The sequence below is a fragment of the Eupeodes corollae genome, chromosome 2, assembly GCF_945859685.1.
Source record: "Eupeodes corollae chromosome 2, idEupCoro1.1, whole genome shotgun sequence".
NCBI classification, from domain to species: domain Eukaryota; kingdom Metazoa; phylum Arthropoda; class Insecta; order Diptera; family Syrphidae; genus Eupeodes; species Eupeodes corollae.
The window spans coordinates 49,636,748-49,656,232 of NC_079148.1; the positions used below are offsets into that span (position 1 = coordinate 49,636,748).

General features: G+C 34.6%; 1 protein-coding gene across 1 annotated transcript; it reads right to left on the minus strand.

Moving 5' to 3' along the window:
* Positions 1-11,810: 11,810 nt before the first annotated feature.
* Positions 11,811-12,224, minus strand: LOC129944907 (uncharacterized). The gene has a single exon (XM_056054569.1). It carries the CDS (start codon positions 12,222-12,224, stop codon positions 11,811-11,813), a length of 414 nt encoding a protein of 137 aa, XP_055910544.1.
* Positions 12,225-19,485: the final 7,261 nt, after the last annotated feature.

Below are 19,485 nucleotides of genomic sequence, written 5' to 3' on the forward strand. Positions count from 1 at the left end.
TTCGCACATAAACCTCTTCAATAAAGATTCAACCTTATTGAAATCTTATTATTCAACTTGCCTTATTCAATTTTAAAACCAACCCACCCTTAATGGAAAATCCTTTATAATACGATTCTATTTGAACTCAATTTTTAATTCCAACTTAGCTATAAACCTGCACCGAAGTTTAAATTCACATTCAACTCGATTCCTCAATCCGCTCTTGTAATCAAGTATAAGCTCACCATAAGAGTTTGAAATCGAAGTTATTCTACTTTCCGTTTCCTTTTATCGTTGATCTTTGGCAGTGCAGCGGAAATGCAGAATCATTTTGTGAAATTTTCGTGTGCGTGAACCGCGGTCGTCTCGAAAGAAAAATTAATTAAAATATTAAATCTCAATGTGCGGTAGAAAAAAATTGAAGAAAAGTGTTAAGTAAGTGTTAAAGTTTAAATAAATGTAAAAAAAAAATCATTTAATTATGAGTAAAAGTGCTTTTTCTTCATCTTAAAAATTGTGAATAATGGTTCCGTTATCTAGTTTTTTCTTTTCCTTCTTCGCGCAGCTCGGTCGGTCGGTTGGTTGTGAGTCGGTTCGGTAGTGTTAGTTGGTAATGTTAATTGGCGGGTTGTTTGAAAATTTGAATTTCGTTCTTTTTTGTGATTTGTTCGTCTCGGCAAAATATTTTGTTTTTTAATTGTGCAGTAAAAAGTGAATAAAATAAGTCATAAGTTTTTAGTCATGTCTTTAAATTTAGTTTTAAATTTGTTTAAATATTCATCGTATCGAATCTCGTCGCGCAGCCGCCGCCGCGCCGTCGTCGTCATCGGCGGGAGTCGCATTTCCGGTAGTGTTTGTGCAAAAGTGAATTTTCGATGTTAGGTGGTTGGCGGTATAATTTTAAAATGATTTATTTATTCAAATGGGTAAGTGACTTTATTTTACTTTAAAAATATTGAGAAATATAATATAATTAAAAAATGGCCCCTATGAACTTTAAATATCATTGACTTGAGCTTTTTTTGTTTTGATTTTCGATACGCTTTGTATAGCTTAAAATTTTGGAATCGACGCAGCCTTTCCAAAGTGCCCCAAAATCCGCTTTTTGTCTTTTTTTCAAGTGTAATGTTTTTTCAGTACAACAGTTAAAATTCAATTCGCAGGTAGTCTCACAGATATTGAAAGTTGGTGAGTTTTTCTTCGAGTTAGGCCTGGCACCCACTGAGTAAAAAAGTTGCAAGCAACTTAAAATTACTTTAAGTTGCCTAGAATGGATCCATGTTGTGATTATACTCTGTCCAATAAGTATGTGCAGTACAGAAAGTGTAGGATGTCTGTCTCTTGCTCTAACTACCAACAAATTCAACTTAGTTGTGTGAATGAAAAACATGTCCAGGGTTGCCGTAATGCGTTTTATTAAATTACAAAAGCTCAGATAAAAATCAAAGGGGTGCAATAATTAAAAATTATTTTAGTTTGGAGCAAAAAAATACATTTTACAAAAATCTTTGATTGAATTCCTACAAAATAGAATCAGATAGAGGAAACAACATCTGGGATATGATAATTGTAGAGTTTAAGGCCATAAAATGTGAACATCCTGTAATTGTCTAGATTTTCTGATTCAGAGTTCTGAAATAACTGAACTGAAATATAGTGATCTTATCTCTTGTCAGATTATGAACGGTTCCTTCTGAAACCGGAAATGTATCGCAGACTTATCGAACAGCTTACATATGTCAAAAATACTTTGCATTTTAAGAACTTTAACACATTTTAATAATTGTATTTATTCCGAAATTTGTCAGTTAATGTATTAAATTGATACTCTTATGAATCAAATTGCAAGAACTCGAAAATCTAACCAAAAAAGAGGCTGGGATGCGACCCACACTGATAACTTCCCATTCCGTCTGTCGATTTGTCTTGCTTAAAAGTTTGTCTATATGTACTCGTATCAATTTTTAACAAATTTGCGTACTATTTTTTGTTGATTTTATTTTTTATGCAATAACGGACTGTTGGATTTTTATACAAAAATTACTGACTATCGAAAACAGTATTTTCTGTGAAATAAAATAAGTTTGAAGCCAATATTTTTAATTTTTGAAAAGCTATTTGATTCGAAAGTAAATTTTTACCAAGTTTTAGTATGGTTTTTTTTATAGTTTTATTTTTTGTAAAAAAACTGTCAATTCTATTTTTTTCAAAATTTTATCGAATGTTGAAAACAATATTTTTCGAAAGATGAATGTAATTAAGTAATCTCAAAGTTTTGAAAAGATATTGGGGTCGAAAATCAATTTTTGCCAACTTTTATTAATTTTTTTTGGTAAAAAAACTGTCACTGTTAAAATCAATATTTCTTATAAGTAAAAATTAGTTTGAAGCCTAAATTTCATATTTTTCAAAAGATATTTGAGTCGAAAATCAATTTTTACCAACTTTTGTTAATTTTTGTCCGGTTTTTAATTTTTTGTACAAAATTGTCTAAAATAATAAACTAAATGTTAACAATAATATTTGTTGAAAGATGAAAGTACATTCAAGCCCATATCTCAAAGTTTTGAAGAGATATTTGAGTCGAAAATCAATTTTTACCAACATCTATACATTTTGTTTAGGTTTTTAATTTTTTGTAAAACAACTGTCAATTCGATTTCTTTCAAAATTTTAATGAATGTTGACAACAATAGTTTTTTAAGATAAAGATGAAAGTAGTTAAAAGCCAATATCTACAATTTTTGAAAAGATATTTGAGTAACAAATTAATTTTTACCAACTTTTATTATTTTTTTTTTAGGTTTTTATATTTTGTAAAAAAAACTGTCAATTAGATTTTTCTCAACATTTTTCAGAATGTTGAAAACAATATTTCTTATAAGATAAAATAAGTTTGAAACCTAAATTTTAAGTTTTTGAAAAGATATTTGAATCGATATTCAATTTTTATCAACTTTGACTAATGTTTTTTTACGGTTTTTATTTTTTATAAAAAAAAAACTGTCAATTCGATTTATCTCAAAATTTTATCAGATTTCAAAAACAAATATTCTTCGTTGCACAAAATTGTTTTGGAGATAAAATCATATTTTAGTCGCGAAATTTTCGGGGTGACACATTTTTTTTCAGTTTTTTTGAATTATAAAAAAAAAACCGTTAAATGGATTTTTTGCAAAAAATATACTTTTTTGATATCACGTTACAATATATTATATAAAATTTAATTCAAGTCTCTAGCGTTTTTGGTTCGTAAGATATTTAGAGTTAACCAAAATTTTCACCTTTTTTTCAAACTGCTATGGTAAAAAAACCACCCACGCAATTTCCTTGATAGCCCTTTCTGCATCTTTCTGCCTTATTATCTGTATAACAAAATTTATTTGAAATCGATAACTATTCTGGTTCTTGAACTTTGGACGACAAAAAAAACGTCGCGAACCTACCGACGTACGAACGTACGCACACACGCACACACAGACATCTTTCTAAAAATCTTTTACTTCGCCTCTAGGGACCTTGAAAAGTCGAGAAATGTCAACATTTTCAATTTGACAAATCGGACCCATTACAATAACTTCATATGGGAAGTTAATAACACCTTTTAAGATTTCAGATCACCAATAAATTCGTGAAACAAAAAACGACACCTTCAATATCATTAAGTATCCCTATAAGCTCTTAAAAAGCTTTTATTATTAAACGGCTCGAGGCCAAATCCGTGCAAAAGGCATGCAGTGGTTAGATCTGAAATATAAAAGTTTTGAGATAGTTTTATGTTTTATTTATTATATTTAAAGTGAAGCAGTATGACAGTGGACAACTTTTTGTGAGTCTTCATTTGTGTTTTAAAATTTTCAGGCTTAATTCACTTAAATCAAAATAAAAAAAAAATAGTGACGTTGGCTTCGCTCAGTAATTTAATCGGTAATTTTATCGTGATAATGCTATGACCAAGCTCCGATATAAAAATTGTATGCTTCTATTTATCTGAGCTAAATAAAACACAGGTTTTTTATTTGACTGTTCCGTAATCTGCTAGGAGCTCAAAAAAAATAGTTGCATTGTTAGGCAAACAAAGTTGACTTTCATATTTAACGTTGAATAACTTTAAGTTGATCGAATGAGTAAGTTTATTAAGTTGCCAAGTGATAGTGGGGCCTTATTTTTACTTTTAACTGCTGCTACAACTGTTTAAACTAATTTTTTCGAAACGGCCCAACCATCATCCGCTTTTTTTCACAGTCCATGCTTCTGGGTCTTAAAGCAGGACAGAATGAGGTTTTTTTTATAAAAATATTTTACTACTCAAATGCATTCTAGCCCAACGAAGCGGAGGTGGTTAGCAATAATCCTTCGTTGATTCTCCGATTTAGTGTTGATTTCTGCAATTATAGCAGTTTTTATTGCCTTAAAGTTATGTCTGTTGGCGTCGTCTGTGTTCGCCACCTCTGTCTCTATTCTCCAAAAAGTCCAATTGACATCGCACAGAGTTCTACGAATTATGTCAATGTCAAAGTGCTTCTAGTCTTGAAGCTGGAGCTCTGTACTCTTCTTTCAAGGACGGTGTTAAAGAAATCACATGGCAGAGCATCACCTGTCTAATGCCTTTTTGATCTTTTTCGGTTATGGTGTTTCCAAAGTGTATTCTCCATGAACATCCTACAAAAACGGATGAGTTTTTCAGGGATACCAACATTAGACATAGCTTCATGCCGTTCATCTCTGTAATTGCTATTATATGCGGCCTTGAAATCGATAAAGAGATGGTAGGTGCCCACTTCATGTGCTTTGGGTTTTTCCAGGATCTGCTGAAATACGAATATTTTGTTCGACTGTGGACTTTCCTGGTCCGAAACCACACTGAAATCGTTATTGCAGGCGATTTCAATACACACAATTCTTCATGGCACCAACATTCGGGGTGGACAACACCAGAAGGAGTGTGTGCTAAGATCTTCACTGAGTTGAACCAATCTTTTTTCGCACTGATACTGTGGCAAGAGTTCTTAAAGATCTCAAAATTCATAAATCCGCTGGTCCGGATGGTATCCCCGCTATTGTTCTGAAGAGGTGTTCTTCAACGCTCGCAAAACCACTGCGTAAGCTTTTTCATCTGTCCTACTCCTCAGGTCTTGTTCTGAGCGGATGGAAAACCGCATTTGTCCAGCCTATTCCCAAAAAAGGCGAATCTTCCTCACCCTCTAATTACCGACCGATTGCACTTACGTCACTTATTTCCAAGGTCATGGAAACGCTGATTAGTTATCAGCTCAAGAAAGATCTTGAAGATCGAAAGTTTCTTAATGACCAGCAGTACGGCTTTCGAAGCAATAGGTCCACTGGTGATCTCATGGTTCATCTCACCGAAAAGTGAAATCTTTACATAGTTTTGGAGAAAGTAAGATTATTACACTTGATATTTCAAAAGCATTTGATAGGGTTTGGCATCAGGCTCTCTTATCGAAAATGCGTTCTTTCGGTTTTCATGAATCCCTCCTTAATTGGAATAGTAATTGACTTTCGAATCGTTCAATACAAGTAGTATTAGATGGATTCAAGTCTGAAAACCATGAAATAAATGAGGGTGTGCCCCAGGGCTCTGCTCTATCTCCAACACTCTTTCTCATTTTTATTAATGATCTCCTGTTTGCAACTTTTAATCTAATACATTGTTTCGCTGACGATAGTACTCTTAGCTTTTGAAATTCACATCCCTCTTCTTCGGATGTGGAACTGCAACGACAAAATATAATAAGCTCATTAAATTCCGACCTAAACAGCGTTGTTCAATGGGGAATAAAAAACAGCGTTTAATTTAATGCTTCGAAAACTCAATGCTGTCTTGTATCGTTAAAGCGAGATATACCTACTTTGCCATTATGCATACAAGGCACTTGCATGGATAAGACTCAACATCTCGATTTTCTCGGTATGTGTATCACCAACCACCTTTTGTGGAACGATCACAAACGCGATGTCGCCAAAAATGTGGCAAGATGTTTGGATTTCCTAAAGCGATGCAAGAAGTTTTTCTTCCCCTCTGGTCTGGCTGTTATCTGCAAGACTGAGTAAAACTCCCATATCTGGGCTGGTGCTCCTGCAACTTACTAAAGCCTCTCGGACTGTATTGAATGTAGAGCATTTAGATTGATTGGTGATATTACCATCATAAGATCATTTACGTCGCTTGATCATCGTCGAAATGTTTCTTGTCTCACGCTCTCTTACCGTTATATTAATGATGTATGCTCTAAAGAAATAGCCAGGTGCATTCCTTTCCTTAAACAGTTCAACCGTAATACTCGCGCTTCTAGGAATGCTCATCAGTATACCCTCGAGCCCAACTTCGGTCGTACTGTCAAGTACAGAGATTCATTCCTTCGCCGTATTAGGCGAATGTGGAATGCCTTGCCAAACTCTGTCTTTCGCAGCCATTGCAATATTCAGAAATTCAAAACCAATGTGCACCGAAACCTCCCTTCAACCCCTCCCTCCTTTTCCTAGTGCTCACACTGTGTCTACATAATAAGGTTAGTGTTATCCCCTTGATTGTACGCTTATTAAAAAAAAACCTGTTAAGGACTTATCAAGCTGACTTTCTTAAAATCATCGTTCGGATTCGGCATATAAGCGCTAGGTCCCTTGTTATCTTGTAAGTCAATAGGCCAACGGACTGTTGCGCCACCTAATTTATTTATTTTTATTATTTTTGATTCCTGTACATTCCGTGCAGCCATTTTTTCAATATCGGGTATGCTTTCTACGTTGATGGATGCTCCTTACCAAATTACCTGCAACAGCTTTGCGAAGTTCGACATTTAAGCCATCTGCTCCAACGGTTTTATTCATAGACATCAGCTTAGATATGGCAATTTTTCTTCGTCGGAAAGATGGGATTGTTGGCTTTAGTAGCCTATGGAATAAATTATCCTGCTGCAAGTTTAATTCGGTTCGTCATCGCTGCTATACAATCTTTCGAAGTGGTGTTTCGACAACCTCAGAATTAATAGAGGTTCTAGTATTATGTCTTTGTAGCTTTCGGTTTGAGATTTATACATACATACACACATAGGGTGGCGATACAGTCCGTATGAGAACTAGGGCCTAGTGACTGGAAACTCTCAACCATTCCTGTGTGCGAGTACTGTTGTCAGCGCTTAAATGGACCTACAGTTTTAAGCCTAATCCGAACTGCAAATTTGGGAAAGCACTTTTCATGACAAGAATTACTCTTGTCAAACCTTGCAAGTGGCAGGTTTGAGATTTATGCACTTGTAAATTTCGTTTCAATTGCTCATAGAACTTTCGAACTTCATTTCTGCTTGTGAAACTCCCAACATCTTTTCTTGCTCACTCTTTTCCGTTCTGAATAGTCGGTGGTCCTCCCTACTCTTCTGCTCGTAGAGTATGTAACTAACTGCAAGTAATTGACGTTTTTCAATTACATGTAATTAGTAATTGAAATTCTTAAATTACATTTTAAAGCAATTGAAAAAGTGTATAAACATTTCAATTGTTAGTAATTGTAATTGAATATTTTTGTAATCATTTTTTTGCAATTGGTAGAAATGTTATCAGATGACAGCAAATTTGGTTGTCAGTTAAGCGGGTTTTTCTGTATTATAAGATCGTAAACACATTCTAAAACTCGATAAGAAACATTTCTTTTGTGATCAAAAAAACGAATTAATCAACAAATGTCGATTTGTTTCGGTTGGAACCCACACTAATAAGCACATAATTAAAGACTTATCATACACAAGACTTTTTTAATCTCTATCCATGTTAAAGTAAGTCAAAAAAAGAGCTCTCCCCAGAAAATAGACGGACAAAAAAATCTTCATTCGAATTTCTTTCATTAACATAAGATTTCGCAAAGAAATCGGAAAACTTTGTCAAGACAGCAGAATTATTTATTCAAAGGTATCATCCGCAATTTGCCCTCCCCTCTTCCTCTGTCATCCTTTTACCATTTATCCCCTACAATGTTGTGCATTCGAATTGATTTCTTAGTTTGTATCCTTTTTTTTTGTTTGTGTGAGTTTGTTTTTTATTTTAAACTTTTCCCTTCTTTTGCATAAATACTCATTCATTATGCCTTAAGCTCGAGTAGCAATCGCAGGATTCTTCTGACCAAAATACTTTTTTTTTTGTTCACTTTTAATTCACACCGACACACAGACATCAACCTACCACTGATGTAGAAAAAATACAGAAAAAATAGAAGAAAAACTTAGAGATGCACATTAAACCCATACCTACACCCCTTTCAAGACTCAACCCAAACCCTTTTAAATATAAAAAAGAGAGAGGGAGTTGGAGAGAGAGAGTAAAGTAATTTCACTGAAAGCATCTGATTATCATGGAATAAATCTAAATGGTTAAAACAAAAGACTCTGAAAGATATAGGAAAAATGTGGAGAATGGGTGGAGCTGGAGAGGTTAAGTGGAAAGAGGCCATAAAAGTACACCATCAGGAGACGTATATCTGTGAGTTACGGTCCTTTAGGTTTATCTGTGGAAAAGTAAGTAAATGGCCAATGCTAATACCAACCGTTCGCAGGAGCAGCAGCAGCACTAAATCCCCTTTGTCCATTTTTCTTAAGCAAATCACACAAATCCTAAGCCCCCCAAGAAGGATGTTTTTTTTTTTTTTTCTTTCATGCTGGCTTCTGGATCTGGCTCTAGTTCTGATTCTGAATCTAGTTATAGCTGGGTCCTGGGTTGGTTTTATTAAAAGAAGCGAATTCTTGATGGGGAGGTTGTTGTTTTAAAGTTGCTTTGTCTGTGCTAGCCACTTCTTAATGGTATTGCTTCGATAAGTTTTATGGTACTTAGCCACATTGTTCCATTTCGGGTAAATTAATTTTAATTAAAAATATGTCGCCGATGTCTGATGAAGATTTTTGTTTTCATTAGAAATTGTTTTTTTTTTTTTGTTTTAAGGGAACTTTTGATGGATGTTTTATGCGAAATGAATAAAAGGGATAGTATCGATGTATCTTGAAAGCAAATTGAATCTTAAAACGAAAAATACATAAATTTACTATTGGTTTACGAAGATTCAAATAGCTGCTGAATAGACTACAGCTCTGACAAATTTAAGGATTTATGAAATCAGTTTTTGCAAAAGGGGTGAGTCAATTTTCACGCTTAACTTTGTACATTTTACGTTTGAAAACGGTTGTTAAGTATTACGGAAGTAGGTTACAATATTGGGTTTTGTGGTTTTGGCTTGACGCTCTTCTCAAAGGGGTTTCAGTATTGAAATATTGATGCTCAACGAAAAGGTATTTATAAAAACCTTGCCAATTAGTAAGTAATATGTATCACAAGTAGTTTTGTTCAAAGAGGGTTTAAGCTGAAGTTAAGCAGCGTATAGAAAAAAGCCTGGGTCTGAGAGCAAGTTGAATTGAAAAACGGTTTTGCGCGTATTACAATTGTCATCTACACAAGTTGAAAGTCTGATTTGGATTGGTAGCATTCGGAACAAAGAGTTATGATAAAAGACCATTGTAAAAGGGGGTGGCTCGTCATAACGTACAGCCCATGCCACAATAGAATCCCTTTTCTTGTTATCAGCCTTCACGATACCAACTGGTACACTGGAAGCTGCGTAAGCTGATCTCTTCAAAATCGAAATATTTCATCCTCTTTTTGGTATCGGTCTGTCCCGTACAACTGTGTCCCGCCTTTGCCCCTTTCTCGTTTTTTTCAAGGCAGTTGTTACAACGAAAGGAATCTCTTATTTCGTCTTGCTTATGTTTATTTTTACGATTTCAATAATTTGATAAGGTCCAATCGCACGTTATTATTATCAAAACCATAAAGAACGATTAACTTATTTGTATTACGAGGAAGACTTTCAGAAAGACGCATTAGCTATACACATCGGTAATCAGACCGATTTTAATGAACGGTGTGGCAGTATGTTGGACTGCTTTAGAGAAAGGTATAAACAGGGATAAGCTAAATAAAGTCCAACGTTCAGCTTGCTTTTGTATAAGCGGATCGCTTCCCATGACCCTGTCTACGGGCATTGGACACCTTGCTCTACCTAACACCTCTTGACATATTTAGCAAACAAATAGGTGCAAGCTCTGCTATTCGCCTCAATGCTTCGTCGCAGTGGACTAACAACAACATTGGCCACTCCGTAGTTCTAAGGTATTTAGAATCAATTCCAAAGCACACACACTACACCATCACCCAACTGCAGAAACTTCCAGATTTCTATACCTCCCGGATCTTTTTGGGAGGATAGGACATTCTTGGAGGATGAGTCAATCCATTTTTAAATAGATGGGTCAAAAACAAAAGATGGGGTTAGTGGAGGTGTGTACTCTGAACGACTGAAATTAAGTCTATCATTCCTCCTTCCCAATCATTGTAGCGTGTTCCAGGCGGAACTTTTGTCGATAAAGGAAGTCTTGTCCTGGCTTAAAAAAAACGTGATATCAACATCTTATATCCGTGTTTTCTCAGATGCAAGACGCTGTGAGGAGGGCAGGCACCAGGTGGAACAACATTACCACGTGTCAAGTCACAAAAAACATCTGGCCAACACTGGATTTAAGGTGCTTGCTCTCTCTAAGCAGATCGCATATAAGCTCGATAATAGGTGTCATAACCGTACACTGTCTAATAGGAAAGCACGCCACGAGACTAGGCGTATTCTCAAATGACTTTTGCAGAAGCTCTATGAAAGGGTAAGATTAAGAAACGGTTCTTCATCCTCTCTGCACATGCCCTGCTCTAGCTCAAAAACGCAAGAATTACCTATGAGATTTCTTCTTTAACGATATAAATCATATCAGCATAATCAGCCTCTCAAGTTTCGTAAGGGACTCAAACTGGTTCCATTGAGCTTAGGAGGAAGCCTCAAGATTCATGTGGTATAACAATGGGCCATTAAACTGGCCTAAATGTGTCCTTCTTCTTCTTGGACAGCCACTTTAACCTAACCTAACTTTGGGATACCAGAAAAAGATCGAGCAGGCCAGTTGTGTATTTTATTTAAAATTGTTTTTTGTTCTCGAATATTTTTTTTTATATTGTACACTACCGGTTAAAAGTTTGAGACCACCTCTAAAATTTGAGAAATATCGAGTTTTAACCCCTAAAGGCCTAAACTGATGTTTTATGAAAAAAGTTAATACGTGAAAAAAGTGAAGAGCATGTCTAGTTGTAAATGATAGGAAAATATAAACTAGTTTTGTACTAAACATAAATTATTTATTTAAAAAAACCAATAAAAGCTCTAAATTGAGTTTTCATTAATAATTTCCTTTAAATGCAATATTTTTTTTTACAATTCTGGGCAATCTTCTTACAAGGTTTTTGAGTTTCCCAAAGAGCAGATTCCGATGTTATGTGGTGATTCCGGACATTTCTGTCAAGCAATTCCCATAAAAGCTCAATGGGGTTAATATCTGGATACTTTTAGAATTTCCTCATCTTCTTTTTGTTTCTGGTATCCCCGGCAAAGTTTTGAAGTGTGTTTCGGGTCATTGTCTTGCTGGAATACAAAACCTTCACCGATTAATCGGAGTCCAGATACCAAAACGTGGTCTTCCAATACCGTTTTATAGACTTCTTTATCCATTCTTCCGATCACTAGTGTTAGATCTCCTACTCCATCGAAGGAAAAACATCCCCACACCATTACTGAACCGCCTTCATGCTTTACAGTTGGGACCAAACAGTCTGGTAGCATCTTCTGTTCAGCACTGCGCCTGACGTACCCTCTGCGATTTGAGCCAAATATCTCAGACTTGGACTAATCGCTCGATAAGACTCTGTTGAAGTCTTCATCTATTCAATCCTTATGGGTATTGGCCCAACCGTTTGATCTTGTTTTGGGGTCGTAAAAGTGATTTCCGCACTGCAACGCGCCCAAAAAGTCCAGCATGCCTTAGCCTTCGTTGTATCGTTGATACAGATAATGGTTCTTCCCGGATATCATTGATCTCGGTGCGTATTTCTGGTGCTGTTTTCTTCCTAGAACGCTTGCTTATTGTGATGATATGCAGATCTTCGGTTTTCGTCGTAACTCTAGGACGTCCTGACCTCGGTTTATCCTTAAAACCACCGGTACTAGAGTAACGCCGTATGGTCCTGTGAACTGCTCCTTTGGATATCTTCAGTTTTGTGGCGATTTCTCTTTGCGAATAGCCTTCTTTAATAAGGGTCATAATCGCAGATCGAGTTTCAATAGTTAATTCCTTAACTTTTACCATAATGCACACTTTGTTTACTGGAGAAGATCACAGTCTCAAATAAATTTAAATTGGATCAAACCGAGCACTATATACAAAATCCTGAATATGTAGATATTTAAATTTTACATTTTTTTGCCCTTTAATATTACCGCAGTCATAAAAAAATTCCAAAATGAATGTAAAAAGTCATACAAAATAAAAACTATTGGAAATCCAAATAGATGCCAAAAACCTAATACTGTTTTTTTTTTTACCTTTTTTCACAAAATTCCTCATAATTTTCAGAAAAGGATTAATACCTGGGGTTTTTTCACTTGCACCTTTTACGGATGGTCTGAGTTAACAATGCAGGTAAAAAAATCCTATATTCATTCATAAGCCCAAGAGCTAGGTACAAATGAAGCAACTATTTGAAGGTGGTCTCAAACTTTTGACCGGTAGTGTACTTACTAAAGGGGTTAAGAATACCTGTTTAAGAATGCCAAACATTCTATAAAGTACCCTAAATTATAGGAGGAATTTGTCATGTTTTGGTTTTCTCACTTTTATATTGTACATTATTTACAATTTATATATATATACACGTAGACTTATAATTTTCTTCAACAAAACAAAAATACTGGTTTTTGCGTATTCTTTTTCATTTCATTTCCTTACCTTACTTTTTAATTCTAACTAAGCTTAACAATTTTGTTCTTATTCTTATTCTAATTCTTATGCTTATTCTTATGATTATTCTGAATTCAATCGCCAACGAAATCGGTTGGTTTTTTTGCACGCAAAAGGAAACACATAGTTAATCACATTACAACATTTAACAGATAACAAATCAAGTCAAAATCAATACAAATCACATGACAGTACAATAAAATTATTATAACGTTGTTTTAAAGACAAGTGTTTTTTTTTTTTCTTTCTTTATTGTGAAACAAGAATCCAACAGGAATCAGAGACAATTCAACATATTAAATGGGAAAGTGGTAACACAAATTGAAAAGAACTAACAAATTAACATCAATTATATACATATTTAACACAATTTACACAATATACAAACTAATGCATATTATTTAATTTTTTTGTATACTAGACCAAATCAATACCCTTATAATGATTAAACACAGTGCAAGCAATTAGGAAAGGAGGTTAGGATTAGAAAGGAGAAACCGATGCACATTGGTTTTCAATATCTGCACATTGTAATGAGTTTGAAATATTGAGCCTGGTAAAGCATTCCACATTCGTGTAGTGCTGCTGAAGAAACAATCTCTGTACTTAACAGTACGTCCGAAATTGGACTCAAGGGGAGGAATGCACCTTGCTATTTAAATAGAGCATTGTCTATAAAAAAAGCGCTCACAAAATGAATGACAGGCATGAGACCTTCCGGTGGTGTTCAAGAGAATCAAATGTCTCGGTAAGAGAATGATCTCTAGTCATTTTTAGAGCTCTTTTTTCGATTCTATCCAGAAGACTCAAGTACGTTATTGGGGCACCAGCCCAAGTGTGAGAATTATACTCGAGTTTTGGACGATTAAAATGTTTGTAAATTATAGCCAGATCAGAAGAGGTAAAAATCTTCTTGCATCGTCGGAGAAAACCTAAAGACTTAGTAGCATTTTTGGCGATGTCAAATATATGATCAGTCCACAACAAGTGGTTTGTAATGCACCTAGGACAGATAGTCAGTCTCCTCGATGCATATACCACTCGTTGAAAGGTAAATTAGGGAAGGGTTACGCTTTTGCGACAATAGAAAGCATTGCATATTCGAAGCATTAAATTCTACACGGTTTTTGATTCCTCATTGAACAATGCTGTCAAGATTAGAATTTAATGAGCTTATCATATGTTGACGTTGGTAGCCCACATCCGAAGAACAAGGGTGAGAACTCCAAAAACGAATACGAAAAGCAGAGTTAACTGTCATCAGCGAAACAATTTAGTGGGGTATAAGTTTCAGACAAAAGATCATTTATAAAAATAAGAACGAGCGTCGGAGACAAGAAGGAACCCTGTGGCACACCAGCGTTTATTTTGTGAATATCAGATTTGAACCCGTCCAATACAACTTGAATTGAACGGTCCGAAAGGTAATATCTAACCCAACAAAGAAGGAAAAATTAGTGTTATGCCTTCAAATTCTTCTTAGTTCTTTTTTAAAATGCAAAGATATGCTGAAAGTATGAAGAAATTAAGTTTTTCCTTACCCGAATTAGAAGAAAGTAGAAAGGTTTAATTTCAAATCTTCATGAAATAATTCTTGTTGCTTTTCAAATAAAGTATTTTGGGTAATAAACTGTTAGGAAATGTTCCATCCATTTCTTACATTCTTATTGAGTCCGAAAAAAAATATTAGGAAATTAATTTTCAAAATGTTTTAAGGAATTATATTTAAACCTTCTTAACATCACGACAAAAATCGGTACAATCGTTTCATGGGGTCCATTTGTACCACAGAATGTTTTCGATACATTTTTTTGTTCATAACTATGCTAAATTATTATATGTAAAGATTTCTATTGGAAACAATCACACTCGAATGCTAATACCTTGATAACTTTTTTATATCTGGTAAAACTAGTGGTTAGTAATTGTCAAGCTATAGAACTTGGTTGTTTACATGATTTGGTGATGTCGTTTAACACCGGGCGCAACGCTAGGTACAATCGATAACTTCTTCACATCCGTGGGCTTGATCTTAAAATTGTTCGGAAAAAAATATCACCATTTTCGCAAAAAATTCACAAAAACAAAAGATAATAGCCGAAACTATCTTTAGTGAAAGAATATCTTGTTGACCAAAACAATCCTGATTTTCTAAAAGAATAGTAGTAATACAATACATTGTAATTTTATTTACAAATAATTAATTAATTATTTTACAATTTTACAACAATAATGCATGGATATTCGCCGTCTGCCCGATTGATAACTTTGTTCGATTATTACTTAATTAAAAATTTTCATTTATAATTCTATTCCTATACTTTAAATGTTATTTTATAATATTTGTATAATAAGGGAACATCAACTTCATTAAGATAATATGTTATACGTTCTTCTTTTCTCTTTCACTCATATTGCATAATTCGCACAGTAAGGGCAGGTCTTCGCAATGAGGTATGTAATTTAGATTCCGAAGTTCTCCTCTTAGTCTAAATATCAAAGATATACGCTCCGTTGGTAAATCATCTCGGAAGTAGTTCCTTTGGTTGAGATTGTAGTTCAGCTTGCTATATGACATTCTATAGATGGATTCTTCTGCCTGTAATGCGTATCCCAATCTACATTTTTCGTCTACTTGTGAAATCGAGTGGTTTTCCACCTTTGATACTCATCTGGTGCTAAATTTATATTTGCTTTTTCCGCTAGCTCCAACCAATCTCTAAACCAACCTGATTTACTTCGTATTGTGTGAAGTGCTGCTTTTTTTGGGAGACGTTCATCTGACATCTCAAGGACATTACATATATAGTCAATATTCAATTTCGGAGATTTAATAAATAGAGGAGAGATACCCGTTTCCAGCATGAACATGTAGTTAGGAGAGTTTGGTGGTAGTAGAAATATCCTTTTGATATAAAAATGAAGCAGTTTTTCAACAGATTTATACTTCTGACTACCCCAAACCTGGGCTGCATACATTAAAGTTGATTCCGCTACTGCTTCAAATACTTTATATTTACTGCTATGAGCTACATTTTTATTACTAAAAACATTTGTTCACGCAATATTTATTGTAGTTTTGGCTTTTTGTAGTTTCTCGGTTAGATGTTTTCCCATACTGTTATTCTTGGTGATAGTGATCCCTAAATAATTGTATTCCTTCGACTTCTCTAGATTAACAACTAGTCCTCAAGTTGTGCATTACACACCAAGTTTATTTATCATAAGCTGTAGTGACTCTGGTGTATTAGCAAACAACACTAAATCATCTGCGAAAAGGAGAGCCTTGATGAGAGTCCCAGCATATTCTACTCCTCCCGGCAAAAAATCGGTGATATCGTCGATAAAAAGTGCAAATAAACTTGGACTTAAAATGCAACCTTGCCTTACACCTTTCTTCGTTTCAAACCCTTGAGAAATATGTTCGCCATCCCACACTGCTGCTTTTGTTTCTAGATACAGGTTCTGCAGTACACGTCCGAATTTGTATGTCATTCCCAATCTGTACATCTTGTACATCAATGCATTACGGTCTATCGTATCGAAGGCTGCTTTGAAATCGACAAAAAAGACATATAGCTTCTTATTTCTGTCCAAAAAGAAGTCAGCGACACTTCGAAGTACAAAAATGTTGTCAACAGTAGAATACCCTTGTCTGAAACCTGCTTGAAATTCTTTCAATAGTTTGTATGAATAAATCCACAATCTAAGTCTACTATGCAAAACTGAAGTGAATATTTTGTAGGATGCATTCAAGAAGGAAATCCCTCTAAAATGTGCAGGGTCTAGTGTATTGCCTTTTTTGTGGATGGGAAAAATAAGTGCTTCCTTGAATTCTTTCGGTATAACTCCAGTATCCATGATTATATTATACATGTCCGTTAATCGGTTTATCAACATGTCCGATCCATATTTATAGAATTCAGAAGGTATTCTATCTGCTCCAGCTGCCTTGCCGTCCTTGAGACGTTTTAGGGCTGTACAAACCTCATCCTTCTCGATTGCTGATTCCAATATTTCATTACTAAAGGCTGGTTGAGCAATGTGCACAATATCATCAGTGGTAGGCAAATGATTGCGCAGTTCATTAAAATGTACTCTTAACGTCTCACAATTCAGGTGTCTATTGATGACATTTACCTTTCCGTTTATTGTTTGAGCTTTTTGCCAAAAATCTCTCGTACTTTTACATAATGCTAAGCTTTTCGCTTCGTTTTCATAGTGAGTTACTTTCTTCTCTCTACACAATGATTTGAATTTCCGATGCAGTAGAAGGTATTTCTGTTTAGAAGATTCAAAGTTATCTCGCCTATAGTTATCAAGCCAAATATATGCTGTTTTCCTTGCCAACATACACTCAGTATCAAACCATGGCTGTTTAAATATTCCTCTTCTGTCATAGTTATTCTGCCTTGCAGCTGCTTTTTTAATGCAATCTTCGATGGTGTTCAAATGTATGTTTTCATTTGTCGCCAGATACATATCTAAACGATTTCTGTAAGTATTTGATGTTGACTGTTTCCAATGTAGCTTTGGCATCAATTTTCCTCATTTCCAGTTCCTCCACTGTTATAGTGTATGAAAATTGGCATGTGATCTGAAAACGGTACTTGCTTAACTTCAAAATCAGTAATAATTGAGTTCCACCTCTCTCCTGCGAGTCCATAGTCAATAACAGAACTTCGTTGTTTTCCGACAAAAGTATGTTCACCAAGTGGATCTCCATCACTTGTTCCATTGAGAATTCGGAATCCAAAAGAGTTACAAAGATCAAGTATTTGATTTCCTTTATTATTTTTTGTCTTGTCCTTGGATTGTCTCACTATATCTCTTCTTTCGTTTTCATCACCTTCTGTTGTACCCACTCGTCCATTCACATCTCCTACTATCAGCAAATTTGAGGACCTTGTTCCACACATAATAAATTCTTTCAACTTGTCGAAATCTGAGTCCCAATTGCTGCAGTTGATATAGCAGGGTATGATACTAAAAGTTTCTCCATCTAATCTTATATCTACATAGATTGTATCGTTAAAAGTCTTAAACAAGTAAGTGTAACTCTTCAATTGTTTCTTTACTTCGAATATGCAACCTCCACTTGCTCTCCCTCTAGTATGACCTCTTATGGCGGGGACGATTTTTAGATCAAAGTCTTGGAATTTCTTTTCATAATTGGTTTCAGTTATAAATGTTTCATATAAAAATATAAATTCGAATCTTCTTATAAAATCAAAAAAAGAGGCTGGGATGCGACCCACACTGATTTGTCTTGCTTAAAGGTTTGTCTATATGTACTCGTATCAATATTTACCAAATTTGAGTACTATTTTTTGTAGATTTTATTTTTTATGAAAAAACGAACTGTTGGATTTTTATATAAAAATAACTGAATGTCGAAAACAATATTTTCTGTGAAATAAAATAAAATTGAAAAGCTATTTGAGTCGAAAGTAAATGTTTACGAAGTTTTAGTATTGTTTTTTTTTTAGAGTTTTATTTTTTGTAAAAAAATTGTCAATTCGATTTTTTTAAAATCTTACCAAATGTTGAAAACAATATTTCTTATGAGATAAAATTACTTTGAAGCCAATATTTAAAATTTTTGAAAAGATATTTGAGTCGACAATCAATTTTTACCAACTTTTATAAATTTTTATTATATCGATATTAAATTTTTACGAATTTTGAGTAATGTTTTTTTTTTAGATTTTTATTTTTTATAAAAAAAAACTGTCAATTCGATTTTTCTCAAAATTTTATCAGATGTCAAAATCGTTATTCTTCGTTGCACAAAATTGTTTTAGAGATGAGATCATATTTCAGTCGTAAAATTTTGGAGGTAACAGATTTTTTTTTCAGTTTTATTGACTTTAAAAAAAACCGTTATATTGATTTTTTTCAAAAAATATACCTGTTTGGTATCATGTTACAATATATTATATAAAATTTAATTCAAGTCTCTAGCGTTTTTGGTTCGTAAGATATTTGGAGTTAACCAAAATTTTCACCTTTTTTTCAAACTGCTATGGTAAAAAAGTGGAAACATCATAGTGGAACCGCAGTCAATGCTGAGGATATGGAAGGACCACTTCTGCAGACTGTATAACGGCGACGAAGAACTGAATCCCGCTGTCAGGCAGGATGACCCATTCGATATAGACGACGAAAGCCAACAATCCCGTCCTCCCGACTTAGACGAAGTAAAGATTGCCATATCTAAGTTGAAGTCTAATAAAGCCGCTGGAGCAAATGGCTTGAATGCCGAGCTCTTTAAAGCAGCTGGAGATAAGTTGGTTAGGAGCATGCACCAACTTATCTGTAAGATATGGTCGGAAGAAAACATGGCCGATGAATGGAACCTCAGTATTGTTTGCCCGATCCTGAAAAAAGGAGACCCTCTAAATTGCACCAACTATAGAGGAATAAGTCTACTTAACATCGCCTATAAAATCTTCTCTGCCATAATATGTGAACGTCTAAAGCCCATCGTCAACAACCTGATAGGTCCTTATCAGTGTGGTTTTAGACCAGGAAAGTCCACAGTTGATCAAATATTCACATTACGGCAGATCCTGGGAAAAACTCAAGAGCACCAAATCGACACCCACCA

What these genes read in the sequence shown, in the direction of transcription:
- LOC129944907 (XM_056054569.1), bottom strand. Translation starts at nt 12,224, where the DNA reads ATGGTAAAAGTTAAGGAATTAACTATTGAAACTCGATCTGCGATTATG.